Source organism: Neopsephotus bourkii, unplaced genomic scaffold (genome assembly GCF_033783945.1).
Source record: "Neopsephotus bourkii isolate Nb327-2 ecotype Australia unplaced genomic scaffold, CSIRO-AGI_Nbou_v1 NB_940, whole genome shotgun sequence".
Taxonomy (NCBI): Eukaryota; Metazoa; Chordata; class Aves; order Psittaciformes; family Psittacidae; genus Neopsephotus; species Neopsephotus bourkii.
This window is the reverse complement of record NW_026901434.1, coordinates 700541-724879: the sequence shown is the minus strand read 5'-3', so window position 1 is coordinate 724879 and position 24339 is coordinate 700541. Positions and strand designations below refer to the sequence as shown.

Genomic DNA, 24339 nt, shown 5'->3' with positions numbered 1-24339 from the left:
CAAGTGGTAGATGTGTGTACACCTCCATCAGGTCTTACCAAGATAATCAGATGAGTCTTATGACTTGGATGTGTTTCAGTCAGACATGATTTGAGAGCAGCCTGTGGAGATGTTTGCTTTCAGATACTGTGCAAGATTTTTCACATCAGGAAGAGTTTAGCACAGAAAATGCAGTTTCCATGGCACTTAGTCCCAGTTAGCACAGGCGTGCTAGGCATTGCCTGCTCTTCCCACACCTCCTGCCCTCTACATAGCTCTCTACTGCTCCAACGAACCAAAGAGGAAACTCCACAGTGGATTACACCTCCCAACAGAATTATTACCATTTCTTTGCAAATATGTGAATTGAGGAAATTTTCATTTCATGCCTGAAATGAAAAAGTGGAAATCTTTAAATTTTTCCCCTTTAAAGGGTAGAAAGTTTTAAGACTGAAGTTTGCTGAAAGAGAACAGTAGTGTAGCAGTCAGATTTAGAAACAATCCCAAAAGGGAAGAAGATTGTGAATTGTTTCAGCAGAGGCTGAGAAATTGAACAAATTCTCAGGTTATTTGAAAGTAAGAGAAATGTTGATGGGCAGTAGCTAGAAATGAGAGCTATGAGAGTGAGATGAAGCCAATTGTTTTCATAGTTCAAAACATATTTTAGTGTAATTCTGTATGAACTTTACTTTCCAGCAGAAAATATTGCTCCAGCCAAATCAACACAGTCAACTGGAAAATGTTGATTTTGCAGCTGAATACTCAATTTTTCATTAGAAAAAATTCAATTAAATACTCTGTCTGGGATCAGTTTAATCAAAAGTGTAATATTTCAGTCATTATTTAATCTGATACGGCTCAGTTTGAGTGACCTCATTAACCTGTATTTTCCCTGATGTAGTACTTTATTTCACTGAAGTTGTGTTGGAGTCCTCAGTCTCGTCTAGGCTGGGATCCCTTGGGGGTTATATCTTTTTTTAGACAAATACAATGATTTTACTCTCGGTAGATGATGTTGGATTGCATCAAAATTACATGACTCCAGATATAATTGGAGAGATAAAGATTTGTTAGGGCCTGTTGGGAAAAAAGGGGACCTTGTCTTTCATAGGCTGGGAGCCAGAGTGTTACTAAAAGGGAATGCTGTTCAAATGAAATGTAATCATTTAAATTTTCATCAGAACTGTACTTTTGAACTCATAAAATTTTATGCAGAGTAAGTGAATACAGACAGCTTTTTCTTTTTACTGCAAGATGAAAAGCAGAGTTATAACAGAGATCCTTCTTTCAGTCAGAACTACCAGAATTCTTTTAAGTCAAACTATTTAACTAGAATGTTTTGAACCAGTGTAGTTGGAAGACATACAAACCAGGATTTTTCAGAGTTGTTTTTATTTTGCTGCCCTGGTTATTAATGAGGCATTTATCACTGGTTCAGAGAGGAAAGGCCCAATATATGTAATCCAGGATATCAACTTCTGTCCTTATTATTGCAACAGCCATGTTGTAAATTTAGATTTTTGTCTTGAAGCCTATGCGTTTTGCTGTGTTTTCTGCCCTTTTCCCCCTTTCCAGTCCAAACCACCAGTTTATTAAGGTATACTCTGGACAAGTCCAGCCACTGCTGTGCAGTGAGGGGTCCTAAAGTCAGGAGCAAGCAAACCACATAGTTCAGACAACTGGTGGAAGAAACAGTAGAATACATTTGGGTCTCACAAAGGCAGTCATTCCAGTGTGCACCCTGGGCTTGGAAGTATACCTGTGCTCTGTAATTTAGACCTAATCTATGTGCGCCTAGACCTGTCTTTCCAGCTTCCCTATGTAGCTCTCTAATTGCTCCCTAGTATCTTCCATAGACCCACAGAAGAATATCAGCCTGCATCCACTTTGCAAGCTGCAGCTAGGCACATCTGGTCTGTTGCAATGTAGTTTCAATGCCCACAGGGTGTGCAGAGCTTAATGGGGCAAGTGGCCTAGAGCCCTGGGGCCAGTATATCATGCAGACTTGATGGCTCTATGGGATCCATTTGTCTTAACTTTCTGGCAGGATTGAATTTGGAGGATTTGGAAAAGCCACTTTTCTTTCTTAGCCTTTGCTTTCAAATTATTGTTCAGGCTAGGGAGGTACAGATGCCTCTGAACTCTGCCTGAGAAAAGTAAAAGGAACAAGCATTTGCTTCCAGCACAGAGTCGCAGCTGTACAAAGTGTGTCTGACACCGTGAACTAGGACCTTTCAGTGGAGAAGGTAAGAAAGCAAACCCCCCTATCTCCACATGCTAGAGAAAGGGAGGTGTCTGGGTCTACCTGTTTGAGGTGACAGGACACATTGGTAACCACCCCACCATATGTGACTGCTCATTAGCAGTGTTCTGCAGTGCCTCTTTGCCATCCCTGAAGCAGCCTTACTCTTACCAGCTCATTTACTTTCTCCAGAACACAGCTCAGTCAGATTAGTGCCTGCTTTTCACACAGCACCCTACTTTTTCTTGAAGCAATTTGGTTTTGCAGACATGAGACAATTTCCATGAGAAGTATCTGCCAAAGACAAGGAAGGGCAGGAAGCTCAGGACTTCCCACCATGCTGTGAGCAGCAGAAAGAGAAAAAAGAGTATGAGCCTCATGCTGGAAGCAAGACAGAGAGACCATCTCATTATGCTGCCACAACTTTCTCTGTTTTCCTGGCACTGACACATAATAAAATCCACATCTTCACTGTTTCCTAAGAATATACAGAACTCAAAGCCAAGCTTTCTTCAGTAGAAACTACTGAGGAGCTTGAAAGCATTTGACCTCCAGTGCTGCAGAGCCATGAAATGAGAAAATTCTCGATGAGCCTGGCTGAGGAATTGTTGTGCATGCTCCTGGGAAACTGAGCCCAGGGAACTTTAAGACCCAGGAATTTCTCCTCCCCTGATGGTTTGCTGTTGGTATCCTTCCCAGTTCAGGCTAGCCACATATTCAAGATGCAGATGCACGCATGTGCATGAGCACACACGCTCGCGCATGTATACACATGCATGACACTAATGTGTCCACACAGACCAACCTAGAGAGAGCTGTGCCAAACAGCACCCACGGAAACACAACATCACTTTCAGCAAGCTCATTCCTCTTCCTCCTTTCTGGCTGAGTAGGTTTGCAAATCACTACTGATACGTGCACACCCGTTCTGTCTGTTGATACACAAGCACATCACACTAATGATCCCTTAGATGTTACCATGGGCTCTAAGTCTATCATCCATACCGAGACCTCAATCATCCATACCGAGACCTCAAGACTCTTACCCAGCTCAGACCTTGGGGCTTTTCAGATCTCTCCTCCCACTCTCTGGCTGGTTCAGTTTGAGGTTCCCCAGCAAATTACAAATAAACTTACCCATACACATATCCAGGATTAGATTAATCAATGAAGATTGGAGAAAAACACAAGCAAATTTTGGGCTGTTGCTGGTACCCAGTCCTAGAAGTCCCTATGACCCATGCCCCCTTCTCTGGTAGCCCAGAAAACTCAACCGAGCCCATGTAGAGCCAGCCTGGTTATAAATGAATGCATTTGCAAGGGCTTGCATAGACAATGTTTCTACCTCACCCTTGGGAAGCCGTAGAAGAAGCTCTTATTGGTGTTTAGGTGGTTGGTCAGTCCTCCTACTCAGCCTCCAGCAGCTCTCTAGCACTGCTGAGCTCCAGAATGCTTCATATGCACTGTACATGGCCATTGTTCCTTCATGGAAGTGAAGAGCATTCAAACCAGGTTGGTGCTTTCTAACTCAGTTATGTGCAAGAGAGAGCACTCCTTGGCTTTCTCCTCTGTCAGAATTGCTGCCACAAAAGGGTGGCAGGACTATAGGTGGATGAAACCTAAATGTTATTCTTGTTGCTTCTCTAAACAGCCTTTTCTGTATTCTCTAAAGACTCTCCAGGAACATGGTTATGAGGAGAAGATGCATCTGGAAAAGGGCAGCACAGCAGGATAAACTCTTGCCAAGTCTAAAATTAAACTTAAGAGGGCTTAAGAGATCAGTTATACAAGATACCCAAAAATAACTTAGAATAAATCCTAAGAGGAACAGTGAAAGCACTGCTGACATCTTCAGTTCTCAGTGAGATGCATGTCTGCATGTTGAAGTATGAATGTGGTCTATAAATACCACCAGTGGTTACCACTGAAATGAAGGAGAGGTTTCCAGTGCTCCAGCAATAGGAACAATGATGGGAAGTGCCCTTCATCGGGAACTGCTTGTGCAGTTCATACCACAACCTTTAGTAGTAACCCAGGCACAATCCAGACATCAGCTGCTTAAAATGATGTGACCTCTTTCCGCGCTTTTGTGTCTCCCATCTACAGTCATTCTTTGTGCTATGGCACCAAAAGGACATTTTCTGGACACTCCAGAATTTTATGGCCATATTATTTAAATTGGAGGCCTCAGCCACAGCCAGCTCTCCTGGGAGAGATGTTGTTCTGGTCAAGGTGATTTAAGGGAGGATGAGGATGCACATTCCTCCAAATAGCACATGATTACACTCTCTACATCTGTCCTGCAGACAAGGCACCTGCAGGCAAACACTGTGGTACCATCAGTTTCCTCAGTACCCATGTGTGTTAAAGAGGCTTTATACCTTGCCATGTATCTGAAAGGTACCATTTATCTCCAGCTCTCAGAACAGCTGTGCAGTTCTGTGTAGTAGCGAATGCCATTCCCCTTTGGCTGTCTTGGGATAACATGATATTTATTAAAGGTTTTGAATAACATGGCTTCAGATTCACTGGAACCACAGGTGAGAGATGACTCAATGCTACCCAGTTAGTTTAAAGTCAGGTTAAAACAAAACTGTGATAAAAGTAGTAATTTCCGTATGAAAAAAACACAAACCAAACCGTAAAACCAAACCCAAAACACAAATCCATATGGCTAGAATGAAAAAATGTGCTTAATCTGCTTATATCAAGTCCAAATTTAAAGGTTACTCTCCCTGTATTCCCTTAATTTTAAGTCAATGCATTCCTGACACACCTCATGCCCTAAGACATGGAGTCTCTGGATGAGACTGATTCATGCTTACAGCACAAAATCTTTTATAGTCCACCTATTTCTTTTTATTTCTTGGTCAGGGACCTAAAGTACACCACATGTGCAAAGACAAATAGGGACAAGATGTTCTTGTCCCTACAAATAAAGAAAGGATGACCACATAGATGACAGAACAGCTAGAGAAGTTGGGTATAAGGAAACACTTCTTCGGAAGGGTGGTGAAGCCCTGGGACCAGAGCAGGAGAGAAACCCCGTCCTTGGTGTCACCAAATAATGGGTATCACCATCCTTGAAGTATTTCAAGGTTTGGCTGGGAAAAGTCACGGCTGACCTGATCAGGTGTTAGCAATAGTCCTGCTCTGAACAGGAGGCTGAACAGGAGACCTGCAGGGTCCTGTCAACACAACGCCGCTATGATGATGTGATTTCTGTCATCCATCAGGTATCTTTAGTCTGTTTGCCCCAAAACTTAATAACTTACTCATCTGACATTCCTTCTGCTCAGTTATAGACTGCCCTACCTACTGTTTTGGAAACAGAGTTGGTGCTTTGATAAGTCAAGTGTCACTTGCTTTTCTTGACTGTCCTCTTGGCAGTGCCTGGACGCAGAGTAGAAATCCTACCCCCTGCCACGGAGATACTGAAATGTTCGTTTCAATGTCAAGTGAACCTTTTCTGTTATAGGAACTCATACACACACAAACAGGCTACAGACTATGTACTCAACACTTCTCAGCATATTTAGCATAGGTTTAAAACTGCAAAAAGTAAATAAAAAGTGGTAGTAATAGCATTATAATAATAGATTGTTATTTCAGCTATCATTTGAATGGTTATGTTTATCTAAATCCTGGCAACAAAGACACCAGAAAGATTAACATTTTATATTGGTTTGTACATATAATTAATTACAGCCAAGAAGAAATTACACACTGATTTCAACATCACTACAGCATTTCACTGTTTATTCTTTTTTAATGGCTCACATTTCCTAAATCAGCCTTTTGACTGTGCAATTAAAATTGAGCAAAACTACTAAAAAATCCTACTGCTATATCTTTGCATTAATTAAAGTCATGAAGTGCAAAGTGGATTCTTCTCCATTACCTCTGTCAGGCATGCTGGGCTCTGATTCCTCAGGGCAGGCAGGATATTGGTCACTTTGGAACATATCATGTTGAAGAAAATACATACACTTGGTGAACAGATGCACCTAAAGCAGAGGACTTTTTTTATAATCTCTGATTGCCTGAAGAAGTAAAAAAGAAAGGTCAAAACATCAACCCTTAAGACATATTTCCTGCTCAGAAGCAATAGGCTTTTCAAGAAAGCCTGCAAAAATGGAGGTGGAGACCTAAACAGTGAAAAGTTAATTTTACAGTGATAAATGGATGCAGCAGCCACAAAGCAGAGGGAGTGGCTCAGGGCTGTGATGGTCATAGCAAGGCATTTGCTTGCCTTTTAAACAGGGTTTTTTAAATGCTGTGCAGTTGCTTAGATTGCTTTGTGCTTTGTGATCCAGGTTTGTCTGTTCTAGTCACATGTGTCATATCTATCTATGGAGATGTCTGTGCCCATGGCAGTGCTCCCTGGCACTGGGAGGTTGGGTCACACCCTGGTGGGGCACAGGGATAGTCCTGACAATAAGGAGGAGGGCCAAAGTGTTCATGAAAGAGGCCAGTGCCCTCCCAGTGCGAACCCCTGCAGTGCTTTGCACTGTGTTACTCCATTTGGAGTGAACATTGCTCCCAGCCTTGGGAAGGAGCATTGCTGACCCAGCAGGGTTCAACTAGCAGAACTCACTTTTTTCTTCACTAACTGTATTTCATACTCTCGGCAAAGGAGCTGTAATCCTTAGGGAGAGTCCAGCCTTGTGAGCATTGTGGTTTTGGTCCAGGATGGAGGCACAGGTAGATGTCTGCTCTCTGTGCGGTACTACAGAGACTCAGGTGGCAGAAACACCAGTCAGACAGAGGAGACAGAGCAAAACCGATCCACTTCTCTGTCCTAAAATAATCCTTTTCTTTTGAAGGTGAAAAATGTCGAAGTTTTATCGACCTTGCCCCGGCTTCTGAAAAAGGTAAGACAAAACAGTCAAGACTTCCCATTTCAGAAATTGTATCAGTATTGTTACTTTTGCTTGAGTGCCAGGGGAAACATTACTTCCTAAGCACACAAGGACATACCTGTCAACCAGGTTACATACAGCCACGTGAAACAAATGCTGCAGGTTTAACACTGCTATTTACTCAGTATATTCAGATCTGTCATTTCTCTGATGTGTTTTCATTCAGCTGTTATTTTTCAAGAAAATAAAAATCTATATTGCAATACAGACTTTCCCCTTCTTCGTCTAGTGAGGAAGGACATGCTACATGGTTTCCCCAGGCCATCAAGACATTTATGGTCAGAAAACTGCAGTCACAGTACCAAAAGTCTTTTTGTGAGAAGGAATCACCTAGATGAGTGTTTGCTTGATTTACCTTTAAAAATATATATAAATACAAGGGCACAGAGACAGCTGCGAAGATCATCTTTAACCTGGTACTGGAGCTGTAAATTCCCAATCGCAGTTTAACCCTTATTTCAATTTAGTATTTATCAGGAAAAAAATTGGGTAGAATTCAATTAATGAACCAGGCAACTGAGCCCATCCTGTTCCTGCTCAAGACAGAGCACTCTGCCCACAGCTGGAGAGGTGCACAAGCCTCTCGGTGTCCTTCACACTAACAATGGGCTTCTGGAGAATCCAGAGGACAGATGGAAATTCATGTTTGTACAAAGAAGTGATGTATTTTGTTAAATCATTTGAGAAAACCACAAAACCTTTTGGGCATACGGTACCTTCCTCAGGTCTGACAGAGAGGCAGCAAGTGGTGTAAGCAACAATTGTACTTTGTCTGAATTGCCGATCTGCTGGACAAATTGGAAGAGAAGGGCAATTACCATTAATAAAGCAGTAGGGTATTTCAGTGCAAGAAATAGTAACAGAGACCGTCTCTGTGAAATTCATTGTAAATAAACCTAAATAAATTATGCACATAAGTGAAGAACAATCCTGGGATTACTGCCACTAATGGGCTCTGAGTTAAATCTTACACACACAGATGTGACCTTGGGGCATAACTGTTCTTGTGAAAGTACTAGCTCAATACTCGGCAGCAGTCAGAAAACAAACTACCTGTTAGAAAGCATTAGCAAAGGACTTGAGGACAGAGCAGAGAGTATTCTGTCTCATGAGGAGTGTATACATCTGAAAACTTCGCCTTTATATAAAATATAGTGGGGTATTTTGTCCTTTTTAGTCCAGCTCACAGAATGGAAGCAAGAATAATCAGAGTCCTGGAAGGTTCTGTACAAGGGCGAGACTAAGACTCTTCAGCCCAAAAGAGAGACATGTCAGAGGAGATATGATGTCCATTGATAAAGACGTAAAAGGAACTGAAAAGGAAACCTGGGTTATGGTAGATCTCTGCTTTTCCCAGTACTAGGCCTAGCGGGCACTGCATGACACTTTTAGTAGACAGACCCAAAACAAGCATCATGTGTCTGTTAGAAAGACAATGGGATGTTTTTGTGCTTTATCCATTTTTTGTGAAAGTTCATTATGGTACATAATGCTTGGTGTCATTACCCACGCACTTTCCAAAACGGCATCTAGTGCTTCACTTTAAGTATTTTTTTTAGTTGTGTGAAATGCTGTCAGCAACTTTTTTAGAGTTGCTGCATGGCATCAGTATGTATTTCTAGACTCTTCTATTTTTTCCATTTTAAGGAAGGAATACTTTTTTTGTCTGCTCACATAAAGAAAATTATATCTATTTCTGAAGTCTTTCCATGGAGTTGTAAGGCATTTTGACAGAAAGAGAAGAGAATGCTCTTTCAGAGATGGAAAGTGCTGACCTCTGACTCATAAAACCAGGATAAATTCCACAACTGTAGATCAAGTTGGACACTGCAGCATAGTTAATCTGAATTTTTCACCATCAGTCTTGAACTGTCCAGAGATCCTTTCACCACATCTGAAGAGAAAATTGTGAGTCAATGATGCCCGACTTGTATTCACTGTAGAATTCCTTTTTTAATTAATCTGCTCTTTTCCAGTTAGAAGAAACTGCCCACTCTTTTCATTTCTTGATCCCCTCACTGGCATTGACTTTAATGGTCAGAGGTTTGTGAACTACTCAGTTACACACAGTGACAACATTGGGACAGTTTCTTGATTCTTCTTCTAAGTAAATGAGAGATGATAAAATGCAGTGAGTACCAAAATTTGAGTTCAGTTATACAAACATCTTTGTGGTTTCCACAGTCCATTGTGTAACTGGAGATTTTTGGACTGCACTCATATTCACAATGAGACTTCAGCTTATTCGGTTTCTGTATATATTCTTGGCATTACTTACTACTGAAAAGTTGTTCATGGTTTCGATTACCTAAAATGTCTCTGTGAATACATGCTCTGCTACTACAATGGAGCACTGAGGCTCTCCAAGGTTTTCTTCTGAGTTGGTTTTCCCTGATCTAGAAACAACATCTGTCTGATCATCAGGAAAAACTTTTTTTACTGTGAGAGTGACAGAGCACTGGAACAGGTTGCCCAGGGGGGTTGTGTAGTCTCCTATGCTGGAGATATTCAAGGCTCGCCTGGACAAGTTCCTGTGTGATGTACTCTAGGTTGCCCTGCTCTTGCAGGGGGGTTGGACTAGATGATCTTTTGAGGTCCCTTCCAACCCTTGGGATTCTGTGATCAACTTCTACGCTGTTGCAGCTTATGCCTACTTCTCAGCACATCATTTTCCATTTATAAGACATGCTAAAATGAAGCCTAAGAACTTAGTCTAGCTGTACAGACAGTCTCTTCTACACCAATAAACACAAATAAACAGCAAGTTTATATTAAACGCCTGAATAATATTTAAAACCTCCTTAGCATAGAAAAGCTAATCACCAAAACTCAAAGTAAAATAAAACTGTCTATGGTGGGGCCTTACTACATCCTTGCCACAAATCTTGCATTCATAAATGAAAAGGTTTCTTACTGTAAAAATGTGATACTTGAGCTAACTATCTTTAAACCATATGTGCTGATCTCTAGTGTAGCTGGATACTACATCTCTGATCAGTTATTATACCCTTTGAACCAATGACATCTACTAAAAGGAGACAGCAAAATTTGGGGGAAACAGACCCACAGTGTGGTATAAATAAGCATTTCCAACCCACACTAGGAGAGCTCTTCCGTGCATTTAAGGCAGCTGCCAGCAATCTGTCAGAACCCTGTAAGCCTAACATTGAATTTATTAGCTATTGGTGGTTGTTAGTGCCAAATTTGCTTAACAAAATGAGCTTGGTGATGGTACATAACAACTAAAAAAAACCCAAATTTCTATGTCCACAAATATTTCTTCTGACAGTTGCCATTCACTGTCAACAAAGGATGATGGATCAATAGCTGGTTACATTGGGCATCATCAGGAATTTTAGTGGGCTGTCACAGAGCAGATGTTGTTGGGTCCCAAAAACTGCTATTTTCTAGTTTTCATTACAGTTGTGAGTGGTAAGATAGCAAGTATTTCCAAAATGACTTGGAAGTAAACTGTCACAGTAGGCTGAACCTGATCTTTCAGTTCTGAATTGCTCCTGGGATCTTCTCCACAAAACTTAATCAAAGTTTTATTCCTGTTGAATATTTGGATCACAGAATCATAGAATTGTTTGTCTCAGAAAGGACCTAAAGGATCATCCTGTTCCACCCCCTTCTGCCATGGGAAGGGATACCTTCCACAAGGCCAGGTTGCCCCGTCCAACCTGGCCTTGAACTCTGCATACCGCAGCTTCTCTGGGCAACCTGTGCTAGTGCCTCACCACTCTGTCCAAAGAATAAAAGGATAACCTACCTAGTGAGGGACACTTACATGTTCTGCTGAAAAGTACACTCAGTTTTCAGCTACTTGGTCTATTTTTGAATACAGCTTGTGGCCTCTCCTCTCCTTTGGGCTGCTGTAAACCTTGCTAAAAATATCTTTCTGACAAGCTCCCTGATGTAGCACCCAATGAGAACACTGAGGCTGGGGCACACTCCACCACTCTCCTCGTCCCATCACACCTTTTGATATACCTTTTAGCTCCCCTTTCCCACTGTTTCAAATCTGTGCCCAAGAAGACTTTCAAGAGGCCATAGAGGATACATTCAAAGGAAGAAACCAAGGCCAAATATTATGTCTGGAAACTGTGGTGGCATAATAGAAGGCAAAAGATAGCAGTATGTCCCATCAAATGATCTGATAAATGACTTCACAGACCAGCATAACATCACAGCTATACACATGTACATACAGGTCTGTTCCTCCCCCTGCCTAGGACTGTGTGGGGATTCAAACGCCCTTCTATAAATGCATAAATGTCAGCTGCCAACCACAGTGACACAGAGACAGGAATCATGATCTGCCAAAATCCTGTGTAAGTGAATGCTGGGATATATCCAGTGGAAAACAGTTGGAAACAGCATTTGCACTGGAAGAACTTTGCTGGGGAAGAGTGAGGGTTTGTAGGAATTGCGATACCCTCGGGAGTTTTTGGGACAGGTTCAACAGTGGCTGTGACTCAAGCACAAACTGACATGAGGTTTCCTATTGGAAGTTGTCTCAGGAACAGGCTCAAAGGTCAGTCTTGGTTCAAAATTTAGAGATGGTCACACCAACATAGGAGAGGATTCACAGAATAAACTCCTTACTGGTTCGGTACAATATGATCTAAGTTACTCCAGTGCTCTGTAGGGCATCACTTGCCTCAGCTGTGATATCTATGGAATACCCCTAATGAATGGCAAAGCAGGAGGTCATCATCAACTGCCTATCTTGCAGTGCTCTCCACCTACTTGTAGGGAAATTCACATGCATAAAATAAACAAAACTTTTTAGAGACTATGGTGGTTGAGACAAGACAAAACCTTGCAGAAGGAAAATGCTCATTGCTAGTGAGCATTTAACAACCCAAAATGTTACAGGGGACTTTTTAAATTGGAAACTGTACTGGCAGAGGCAGGAGATGCCTTCTGCATGTCCTCTGCACAGGTCATGATTACGCATCCTGCAGAGATGAAGCAATAAAAATTCTGTATTGTCTAAAGAGTAGCTGGCAAAGCTAAAGCAGCACATGGCAAACGGCAAATGAATAAAGTCTCACCTAAACAGAGCACAGAAAAAGAAAAAGCTGAGCCAAATATATGCATGCTCCTGAGCCAGCTCTACAACAGCAGTTAACGAGAAGAGAAACTAGATGCCTGATTTTAATAGATACTGACATAATAGGTGTAACAGAAATTTGATGGGAGGAAGATAATTAGTAGGACAATAACATCTTGGTACTGATGACACTGAAAGACAAAGCAGATGTCATGTACTAAAGCTGAATCAGAATAACAGGGTAATGTCATTTATGAGCAACACAATCCCTATGGACGGATTCAGTGCCCAGACAAAAAATACAGAATTACATTAGTGATCACCCACTGGGATGGCTTACACTAGCAGTGTTAAAGTTGATGTCAGAGAAGGTATAAGTACAGAAAACAAAACTGTAGGAGCAGACTTCAAAACCCCATGTTTAGACTGAGAAAATGTCGTGCTCAGTATGATGGAGAGGCTAAAATTTGGACAAACTTTATGAGCATGGAGAAATTAGTTGGGAAACTTGTAACTCTTATTCCTGAGTGGCCTGGTGAACTTGATTCAGAATGTTAGCAAGACATCCCTTCTATCTGTGGCTAACAGAGTGAGACATTCGGCATCATTGCAGAAGCAATATAAGTTTAAAAAAACCCAAAACTTGTGAAGAAGGGAATGCAAGAAAAACGAGAGCTGATTAAAAGGAATTAAAAGGTTTATATAAAAAAGACAAGTGGAGCTTGAAAACTGTAAAGATACTAGGTATACTACAGGCATCTAACTGTCCACAAATCTTTCTCAATCACCGAGTGAATGAGAGAAAATGGGAGATAATATTCAGTGTTGATAAACGCAAAGTGGTGAACATGAAGAGTAATCCTACCTTTACATATATAGTGATGGGTTCTGAATTAGCTTTTTCCCCTTAGGATAGAGTTCTTGAAATGGTGACAGACACTTCTATGAAAACATTAATTCCCTGCTCTGTAGAGATTAAGAAAAGATGAAAAGAAAAATTAACAACATTGTAGGAAATAAAGAACAAAACAAAAAGTCATCATGCCACCACATATATTCCTGATGTACCCATCCGCAGCACTTTGTGTGCACCTCTCATCCCTCCCCTGCCAGCCCCAGCTCAGAAAAGTTGTGATAAAAGTTAAAGATATAGAAAGAAGAGTTTGAGAGATATAGTCAAAGATTGGGGATACTTTTTGTATGAGAAGCACAACACAGAACAGATTTCAGGCTGGAAAAGAGAAAAATGAAACTTGTAACAGAAAACTAAAAAAAAAAAAAAAAACAAGCAAAACCAAAAAAACACCTTTTTTTGTGAGCTGGATAGCTGTTCCTGAGAGGAAAAAGAGAGGATAGATTCTCTAAAAGGACCGGAGACCTGCATCCAATGAAAAGAAATGTAACTGGGTCTTCCACAAGAATTATACACCTTCCAAGACAGTCCAGTAGTCCAATTCTACTGTCTTCTTGAATATTTTGTATTCTGCTTGCACTTTTCTTGCTGTATCTGCAATAGGGTATATACATACCCAGACAGACAAGTACCTAGGCACTTGTATTAGGAGAGTTATGATTAAATATACAGGAAAAAAATGTGTTAGTAACATTTTATTTGTGTTTTCTTACACATCTGTTAAGAATCATTAAAGTTCTTTTTAAAAAATAATTAGATATACAAAGATAAAACCATGCTCAAGAGCAGAATTCAAGCTAAATTCTGAAAAGAAAGCAGGAGTCATGCTTCTCATGCTGGTGATGCCAGAGACATGGAGAACATTGGTTCTGTGGGCAATACTAGCCACAAGGTCTGAACATAATTTACTACTAAGCCTAGTGCTGAGGATTGAAGTACAGGACTACAAACCCTGCACTGTAGGTCTTCAAAGGGAAGCATTTAATTCAAATATATTGATTAAAGCGTATGAGATAGTCCTGATTTACTCTTTTCCACTATATTACTCTACTCACTATATTACTACTACACCAGGAAAAAGAGAATATAGGCACAAAGATGTTCCACAGTCTAATGAGTGTCCTACATATGATTAAATTAAGAACCAAGCTCAGTGGCAGAACCATAAAAAGTCATAGAAAACACATCATCATGTAGAAAAGAATCATTTTATGATTCACAGCTCCACCTCATCTTTCAAAATAAATAAACTAATGAAGAACTAAAGCTAAACAAAACCAAAACAGCTGGCATTTCTCCTGTCACCTAAGCAGTTTCAGGTATTAATCATACAGTCACAGACAGTGTGATTGAGCGCACCCTCAGCAAGTTTGCTGATGACACCAAGCTGTGTGGTTCGGTTGATACACTGGAGGGAAGGAATGCCATCCAGAGGGACCTTGACACGCTTGTGAGGTGGGCTGATGCCAGCCACATGAAGTTTAACCATGACAAGTGCAAGGTCCTACACCTGGGTGGGAGCAATCCCAAACACAGCTACAGGTTGGGCAGAGAAGATATTCAGAGCAGCCCTGTGGAAAAGGACTTAGGGCTGTTGGTTGATGAGAAACTGAACATGAGCTGGCTTCAGTGTGCGCTTGCAGCCCAGAAAGCCAACCATATCCTGGGCTGTGTTGAAAGGAGCATGACCAGCAGGTCGAAGGAGGTGATCCTGCCCCTTTATTCTGCTCTTGTGAGAGCTCACTTGGAATATTGTGTGGAGTTCTGGTGTCCTCAGCATAAAAAGGACATGGAACTGTTGGACCAAGTCCAGAGGAGGGCCACAAGAATGATCAGGGGACTGGAGCACCTTGCAGTCTCTTTATCTATCAGATTGTCTCATTTATTTTACAGTAACCGGTAGTTTTGGGTATCTGATGGCTTTTAGGATCATGAAGCTTACTTTGCTTTGGTGAAATGTCTTTCATAGATCTGTGATCTACTTCGACCAGGTTTTTTACACTGCAGCACAGGAGGAGCAGGCAGACAGTCTGATATTATGAGACTGCATTAACCAACAGACGGGCTGACTGCTCAGAGCTGAGTCCCTATGCCCGGCACAACAGCATGCTCAGTGTTTATTCCTTTCACCATTTCTTACTGGTCACTCCAATATTTCTGACTTTTAATACCCAATATTGGAGCAGCTGAGCAGCAAATGACTGAAATCATCAGAAGGAAAAGTGTGAGATTTACATGGCCCTTTCAAGCTTACTTTAATGCTTTTCCTCCCCCCAAAACACACACTTCTCAGTGTGGATCCATTTGTTTATTGTTTTCCTATTTTCTCTCTTCACTCTTGTACTGAGCTTGAACAGAAGAGATTCAAGTGAGATTCAGGTGTCAGTTCCAACATAGCGGGTAAGTATGGAAGAGCAGAACAGTGGCAGTCAGGGTTAAGAAACATAGGGACAGCAATATAGACCAGGAGGAACAAAGCAGACAGGTCCAAAAATGCAGAGGAAATACCTTTCTGCTTAGGTAAACAGAACATCTTAAAAATTATTAGTGCAAAACCAGACACCCATTAGGTCTACGAAACCAGCACCTGCTACATGTTTTGCGGCTGCCAAGTGTGCTCTCAGCATCACACTGCTAGCTCTGGAACTGAGCATTAAAGAAATAACAGAATTTTCCCTGATGTGGCAGACCACTGTGTGGGTGCAAAAGACTATGGATGGTCAGCATCTTTCTGAGAATTAGATCTTGATAAGGAATAAGAAAGTGCAAGAGGACCTCTGGGGTCACTCTTTCCACAGCAATCATCTCTGCTCCCTTTCACTTCCGTTTTCAGGAAGGGTGACAACAAGGCCTGCCCCCAGTTTTTCAGTTCCTAAGTTCTGGGTCCCTCACACTGTTTAAGTCTAATACAGTACCTTACAGAGAGGACTTTCCTCATCGAAAAATAAACTAAGGAGGACTCATTCCCAGGTACTCTCTCCCATCTCCAATGCAAGTGTTAAATTCATAAAGCAGGACACACAGACCTGAGGTTCTCAAAGCCAAGTGAGCATAAGTTGCTGGTAACATGAACAAGGGTAACAACTCCCCCATCTCCCCTCCTGCCTATGCTGCATGTAACATTGTCAACATGACTCAGCAATCTCCTTCAGAAATAGCAGTATTTTCCCAGAAGAGATCCTTTACATGCAAACAAGCTCATGTTTATGGATTAAAAATGCTTTGAACTCCAACAGCAATTTCTCTGTTGGCCACCTCTTCAGTGTTGCCTTGAGAACATGTACTAATAACTGGATCTTTGACAGTCATTTTCATGACCTGACCAGCCTGGAGAAGCAGCCAGGAGGGGATTTCAATATCGTTATTTCATCTGGAGACAAAGCCTCACAAACTGGCTTCAGAAGCTGTTAGGATAGTGAGCTGGCATCAAAAATCAACTTTTCCGATTTGCCAACAAGTATGCATAAAACTCTATGGCTGCATGTGAACGTAGCAGGCATAGATGTGTATTTGAGCTCTCTCGAACTGGTTTGTCAGCTGTATTAATCTCAAAAGCTCAACAGTAATTGGAATTATGGAGCTTTGTAGTTCCAGAAACAGCAGCAACTGCTTCTTTATCATCCTGCAAATAATCCCATTTAGATGGTATCCAAGTTCTTGGTATTTCAGTCCAAATTGCTAATGAGTCTGCAAATGGCTTTAATAATGCAACACAAAACAACTAAGAGTCACCTTTACATGTTATGGAGAAAAAACACAGAAGAGCATGTCAGTAACTTCTTGACATTCATGAGGTCAGTTTAACAAGGGCTCTCTCTCAGAAAAGTTGGAATCAGCAACTGTTGCCTTTTTGTGACACGAAATCACAGTGGATTTGAACAAAGAATACTTGATGCTTTGATATGTATTTTCGCTCCAGGTACTGTGAATGGTTCCCTAATGTTTCTTACTCCAAAGAAAAAAGTCCAGATACCGACAGAATAACCTATGACAACAACAGCAGTTATCCCAGTTTCATATTTATACTTCTTAACTTGGGTACCAACCAGTCAAAATCAGCTCAAAACTCCTGGAAGTCATTAACCACACCATGCGTTGGGTTTCTTAATCAGGAATTCACTGAAGTGTGGCCTGATGCCTTGAGTTCTCAGCAGAATTTCTATGGCTTTTTTCAGAATTCCTATTTCAAAGGAAACTCAGCACTGGGGGTTCCTGACTCAGAGTGCTCCTTGGTGAGAGGTAATAGCGTGTTCACTTACAGTGTCTTCGCTGGTGATCAGGGCTGACCTGACACAAATTCACATTTTGTGAAGAACTTTTGAGCCCCAAGAGTCATTGCAGGCTGAGGTAAAGCTTCCTTACCTCACTGTCAAACAAATACCGGTTTGTTTCATTCACATGAAACATCCTTTTGTTACCACGCTGTCTCTGGCAGCTGTACTTAACATGATCACCAGATTTGCAGAAATGCATTCAGTATCTATGAATCTTCTTTCAAAATGTTGATGCTGCCCTCCACTGTCTGACAGAAATGCAAGGGACTGATCTTGTCAGATGGTTCATGATGTACTTGAGTTCCTAAAATTTCAGCAATCATATGGGTAACAGTTATCTTTTCATTCACAATGAAGAGTATGTTCATTTCACTTGGGGTTGCTGGAAAATCAATTTCCTTGACATGTAACAGTGCTGATGCAGTGGCTAAGTCTATAGGGAGGTGGCACAGATGCTTTGCACCATGAACTCCGTAGAGAAAACAATTCCTTGGTATATTGTTAGGGAAATAACAATCACTCAGAGACATAAAGAAGTTTAGTAGTGTCGTTACTAGTTTACTGATCTTACAAAATCACAATCTCTGGACAATGACTGAAGCACAGACAAAAAAAAATTGCTTTCAGCAGGACAATGTTTTCTTTTAGGCAAAGCTAGTGATCATAGAGTGCAGTCTGTCTTGAGATAGATGATATGAAGGTGATATCACTCCTTCTGAGGTAAAAGTCCTATAATGTAAGTTGACTTACATGAAATTTTTCAGGAAGGCCCAGCTTTGCCATCTGAATTTCCAGGCGAGCAGCTCAGCCCAGGTCCTGGACTTCCAGTGCTTTTGCTCCACAAGGATATTGTCCTGAAGATGGTGACCCTTCTACATCCAGAAATAACTTCACATTCTGTGGTGTTTAGCTTCAGGACAATCCCACCTGTGACCCACAGCACCTTCCCTGCACAAATAACAGTTAGTTTGGTGAACAGGCAAGGAAAAAATCATAAAAGGGACAAAGACCAAAAAATGAGGGAAAGCCAGTGATCTATAAGGATACAGACCCTCAGATACAAGACATCCAGTTGGAAGTCTCCAAATGAACAAAGTTGTGACTCTTCTGAAGGAAAGATTTTTCACAAAAGCTAAGTTAAGCCAGACAAATCACTGGAGCAGGGGACACAGGCTGGTTGGAAATAAGACAGACAGAAAAGGTGACAGCAGAGAAGATAAAGAAAGAGAAAAATCCTCTGGAGAATTTCTTCCCTGTCACCTGGCATGACTGAGGTCTCCTCAAGAGAAGGAGCTCTCTACTTTGCAGGCAGGAGGCTGTAAGAGATTGTAAGTGGAAGTAAGTGATGCCAAGTGACTGCCTCATGAATCTCATGTCGAGAGAAGAGCTGTGGGAGATCACTTCACCATCAGCACAGAACAGAAAGACACTGTCTCCTGAATTAATAACCTGAATCAACTGTTCTGCTTCTGGCAGCTACAGGAAGATGCAAAATCCAGATATAGCTTGCACTTTCTGGGAGTTATTATTTCAGATTAAAACTCAAAATCAAAGGAGTCAGGACAGGACATACTCATAACCATGCAAGCACGGCATGTGTGACTTACTTTCCCCACACTAAATGTATTTTAAAAAGTCACAGAGCAGATACTCAGTGTACATAGACATAGAGAAAGATAGAGTTAGACATATTCTTTCCAGATATAATCAGGGCCCCCTAAAACATGGTTTGGGGTGGAAGGGACCTCTGGAAACTTGAGTCCAAGTCCCTGCTGAAAGTATCTTCATCAGATCGAGCTGATCAGGGCCAAATTTTGTCTTATACTACCCTGTTCAACTCTAGGAGTCTGACTCTGTTATCTATATCCTTCTGTGAGGCAGCTGTAGACAGCAGGACCTTCACCTTCTCTTCTACAGGATGAGAAGGTGAAGCTCTCTCTTTCTTGCCTTGTATGTCACTCTGAAGGTGCATAAAGCTGCCTCTAGCAGTATCCCCTCACTTGCCTTCTGGACGTGTTAACCTGGAATCTTCCTTAGAGACATGTGCTTCAGCTTCCTGTAATTTCTCAAGCATACTACCCTTGTGTCTACAGCATCCAGCTTCAAGCACTGTTTCATAGGTGGGCAATAGATAAAACTTGTATACAGCTGATGTACATCAACTGAACCCCAAGCCATCAGCCAAACTCACAGATCCCTTTCTGCAGGGTTGCACTTCAGCATCATGTTCCCCAATCCATATATCCATCAAGGATTACACTGTTCCAGCAGCAGAATCCAGCATTTTTCCTTGTTATATTTCATATTGTTGCTGATTTCTCAGCATTCAAATCTACCAAGATCTCTCTCTAAGGCCTATCTACTCTCGAGGGACTAAATGTATCCTCCTAAGTACGTATCCCTCAAACTGTCTGGGTGTGCACTCAACTCCTGTGATCAGGTCATTGATAGAAACATTGAAGAGCACTGACCTTAAAATTGAGCCTGAGGAACACCACATAGTGACTGGCCACCAGTCTGAGGTTACCCCTTGACTACAACTGAGCCTGACCCTTTAGCCAGTTGTTCACCCAAGGAAGTAGAGGACATAGCCACACCACAGCCTGGAGCTGCAGTCACTACTACAGCACTGCTCTTGTGTGTAGATACCAGCAGTGAGTATCCTCAAGAACTGAAGCAGGGTAATAAATATCTGGGCAGATATGTTGTATATTACTCTTTCAAGTTTGGGCTGAAACATTTATGAATTAGAAATTATTAGTTAGAGCTCTCGCCTGCCTCAGTTTATAGGCCAGGTTTACACAATCTAATTCTTTCCAACTCAAACCATTTCATCATTCTCTTGTTATAGAAACTTCTGTTCGCAATAAAATAAGACAAAATCCCTTTTTAATCCTGCTGAACAGAACAACACCCTTACTGTTTCTCACTTTTACTTCTCTTTGGAAGAGTGTGCCAGTTGCCCTAATACCAAATTGACTGTGAGGTAAACAGCTGTATGCTGTTGATGCAACATTACCCATAAAAATGTATACAGCCACTGTAAGAAATTAAAAGGTTGATTTATTACTGTCTCTATAGTACTGTTTAAAACCTCAAAAGGTCAGATTCAGTGGCAACAACAAATAGTACATATTAATTAGATGCAATTACAGAGATGAGTTCCCAGACAAAATGAGAGCTGGGATCAATATGGTCACTAAGAGGGCACTCCAATATTTGACATAAGTGAGACTGCATATCTGGTTTGATAAGCTCAACTATAGGCATTATCACACATATGTTCTTACAGTGATGAGAGAATGTATTAATATAAGTGAAGCCTGTAGCAGTCTCTATGGTTACAGCTAACGTTTTCTAATATAAGCCATTGTCTTCAGATGCTTAACTTTCCATGTTTCAGCTGCTTAGGCTGAAATTTTCCATCACGGCTCATTGTTTCCAGGTGAATTCTCTAGCAATCAGGTTAGCAAATGCAGTGAAGAATTCTAGCAGATTCTCATGCTGAAACAGTGATCAAAAATTTGGCAGGGACTTGATATTATCATCTGCTCCCATCCTCTCAAATTTATTCCATGGTTTGGTGACTTTAAAAGACTCAGCAGATCCTGCTAGAGGCTTTGTGCTCAAATTTCCAAATGTGACACCTACAGAGGATGAATCAGTCTCAGCCAGACACTACCAAGTGTTGCCAGACTCACCTGTGCACAACCTCAAAGTCCTGCCGAACGTGCAGTACAAACAGGACATGTCAACTCTGCCCTTCCTCCGAAGGATTGTACATAGGGGCTGAGAAAACAGAAGGCAGTTCAAATTTTGTATCTGCAGCTCTTCAGCTGAGTTATAAATAGCTGGCTCCACCCTACCTGCCTTCTGGCTGTAGTTCTATTGCTCCCAACAGCAGAGACCTGTGCAGTGGATCCAAACACCACAAGTCAGAACAGCCATTCTGCAGGACACCAGTTTCTGTTAAACAGTTTCTAATAACATGCCCCAATGCTAAGCTATAATAGGTATCTTGAAACTTGGACTGAAAATATTATCTTTGAATGGCGTCACGAAGAAAGAGATATCCAAGCCTGTTCACCTGCCACCAGCCCACATCCTGTAAGGTATTACATGCCATCACCACCAGTAAATTTTGCTCATCCATGACACAGGGAGGGAAAATAAATTCTGTGTCCTGTGCTTTGAGTTAGAGGAGTCAAGAGGTTCTAGAAATACCCAAAGAGGTTCTTTAGCCAAACTGGGATCTTAGGCAACAGCTTATTCTTTCTTCAGTATCTTTACCACCCTGCCGCAGTTCGCATCTTCATTCACCACTTTTTCTATTTTTCAGAATTTGGGTGGTGGTTTATTTTTAATTTAAACTTTCTGAATACACGATTACTCCTAGATAGTCCTGATTTCATAATCAATTTTTAAAAACTTTAACCTCTTGCAAGTATTTACCAACTAAGTGACCAGTTGCTGCTCTTGTGCATTACAGGTGTCCTGTGGTTATCAGTAGTATCCGAGGTGTTATACATCATGCTGTTAGTCGTCGGATTCAGCCTTATGTGCCTCGAGCTCTTTCATTCAAGCAGTGTGATAGATGGGCTCAAGTTAAATGCCTTTGCTGCTGTCTTCACTGTGCTTTCAGGTATGAACCTTCCCTTTCCCTTTTGCCCAAGGAGCCACTATGAAACAGAACTCTAAAACTTTGGCAGAATAAAAGCCAGGGGCTGCAAGAATCTCTCATCCGCATTTAGCTACTGCATTTTTGACTATAATTATTTGTTACTTTGCAACAAGGACTGCATGATAAATTTGCCTCTTGTCAGCAAAAATACATATTCCTGATTTCACAATGGCAATGCAGCCTTCACCCAGCCAGCACAGCCAAAAGTATTATGGCCAAAGCCTGAGCTTCCTTTTTTTCAGCATCATCACACTGATTATCCAACAGAAAATGAAAAAACAGATAATGTTGAAAATTTCTTTTTTCCATGTTAATCCTGAAAGTAGGTAAAGGTTTGATGCTTCAAACCAAAGAAAGGAGTCATCTTGATAATTAGGAGAATAGAGAATGAAAAGAGTTCTAGTAATCACACATAGGAACAAGCCCAATAGTAATGTGGGGACGTGTACATCTCTTGGAACAACTGTTTCAGCCTATTTTCATGCTCTGTCTGTACTTGCAACCTTTCAGCATATGAACTTGAGGAATTCACTTCTCTGAAAGAAGTTATCAAATCTAACCATGTAACCAAGTGACCCTTCACATCTCTGCTGGCAAAAAAAACCCCACTTCCCCAGATTTATACAAGCAACCAGCCATAGCTGGCTTTTGTGAGCACTCCTGCATGGACTTCTCTGGCAGAAAGAACTTCTGCAATAAAAGTTCATTTTATTCTGCTGTATTTCAAGCTGAAGGAGATTATAACAGGCAGCATACATTCTGTAAAGGAGTTTGTATCTTCAGGGGTAGCTTGAAATTGTGAAATACTGGTAGTGGTATAAAATTTAGATCAGATGTAGAGCTGAGAGAACACCAAAAAAAAAAATATGGTAAAAAACTACCAAAGCATATTTTTGATCTTTGGATGCAATTTGGATTTTTAAAAAAGTTGTTTCCATTTTCAATATCAAACTGTATGGAATTCTCCAGCATTCAAGCTATTGTTTCCATGCTGTTCTCTTTCTCTTTACCATTAATCACAGTTTTAAAGTTTTGTAAGAATTATGAAATTTTCTTTCCTACACATCTTTCTATTTTTATTTTTATCCTTCCCTTTTTATAAGTACATTGTCATGCTGTTCCAAATACAAATTTCAAAATTTCACAGAGAAAAAGGATAGAAAAAGAAGCAAAAAAGCCCAAAACCCCAAAAGAATGCTAGCTGTTCTTTTCAGTGACACAGTTACCTAAGGAAAGAAGAAGAGCATCTTTATTTAAACTTAGCATATTTATAATGACATAGCTTAGTAGAAATTAGGTAACAAAGAAGACTTTGCCTTGGAGCAACAGACCTCTCATAAAATTAATGCTAGAATTTACTCCTAAAAGTGCAATGGGATCTTCATATCCTCATAGCTCAATATCTAAAGGTGAGGAAAAATTATGCTTACAGTGTGGCCACCTTTTGTTGTTTCTTTACCTTTTATGAGTCATTAATAGAACCCCAAAACATCATCGTTTTTGTATCCCTCTAAACCTCATACAAATTAAAAACCTTATATACATCTCTCATGTAATCTTGATAACAAAGCATTTTAATTAATGTGGTATATTGTATAAATAATATTTTTGATAAAGATACCTGAAAATTCTTTCAAATATGTTGTATTTTCCAAATTTAGTTCCTTAAGCTGTCCCATTACTGACATCTAGGAACAGCTCTGTTCTGCAAGGCCAATGATCTCAAGCCAGCAATAAACGGTCAGTGTTTCTGCACTCCCATCACTTCAGTACACCATATTATCAGGACCTGTTGCCCTAGACCTTGTAGGTGGGCATATAGGCATTTTGTCCTCTTTGCAGCATTTTGTCCTCTTTGCAGCCTTTTGTCCTCAAGCAGCCAGTTGGAAGAAGAGCTGATCTTGTAAATGCAGCATTTGTTTATTTGTTATAGGCAGTTCATTTTATCCAAATGTGACCATTAAAAAATATTATAGGATATCCCAATGGTGAACTTGTCAAAGCAAATCTAAAATAGACCAAACCAATGGCTGGTATCAGGAACAAACCAAACCAAAAGTGCATGAAGCAGCACAATGGAAGAAGGACTTGTATTGTTTTGCTATAGATTATACATGATATAAAGTCACTGACAGCACAGCCAGGTACACATCTGCCCCTGACCCTCCACACCTGAGGCAGATAAAGCAATGAATGCCAAGTTTTAGCTGTGGTCCCTGTGTTACATATAGCAGGACCTGCTGATGACCTCCTACTCAGCTGTACCAGT

General features: G+C 40.9%; 1 protein-coding gene across 3 annotated transcripts in view; it reads left to right on the top strand.

The window, feature by feature from the left end:
- GSG1L (GSG1 like) overlaps positions 1-24339 on the top strand; it is a 56412-nt gene that overhangs the window by 10612 nt on the left and 21461 nt on the right. For all 3 annotated transcript variants that reach the window (XM_061358235.1, XM_061358236.1, XM_061358238.1), the window contains exons 2-3: positions 7048-7095; positions 21879-22031. In XM_061358235.1, coding sequence (XP_061214219.1) covers positions 7048-7095; positions 21879-22031 — 201 coding nt within the window. The remainder of the gene's footprint in view (positions 1-7047; positions 7096-21878; positions 22032-24339) is intronic.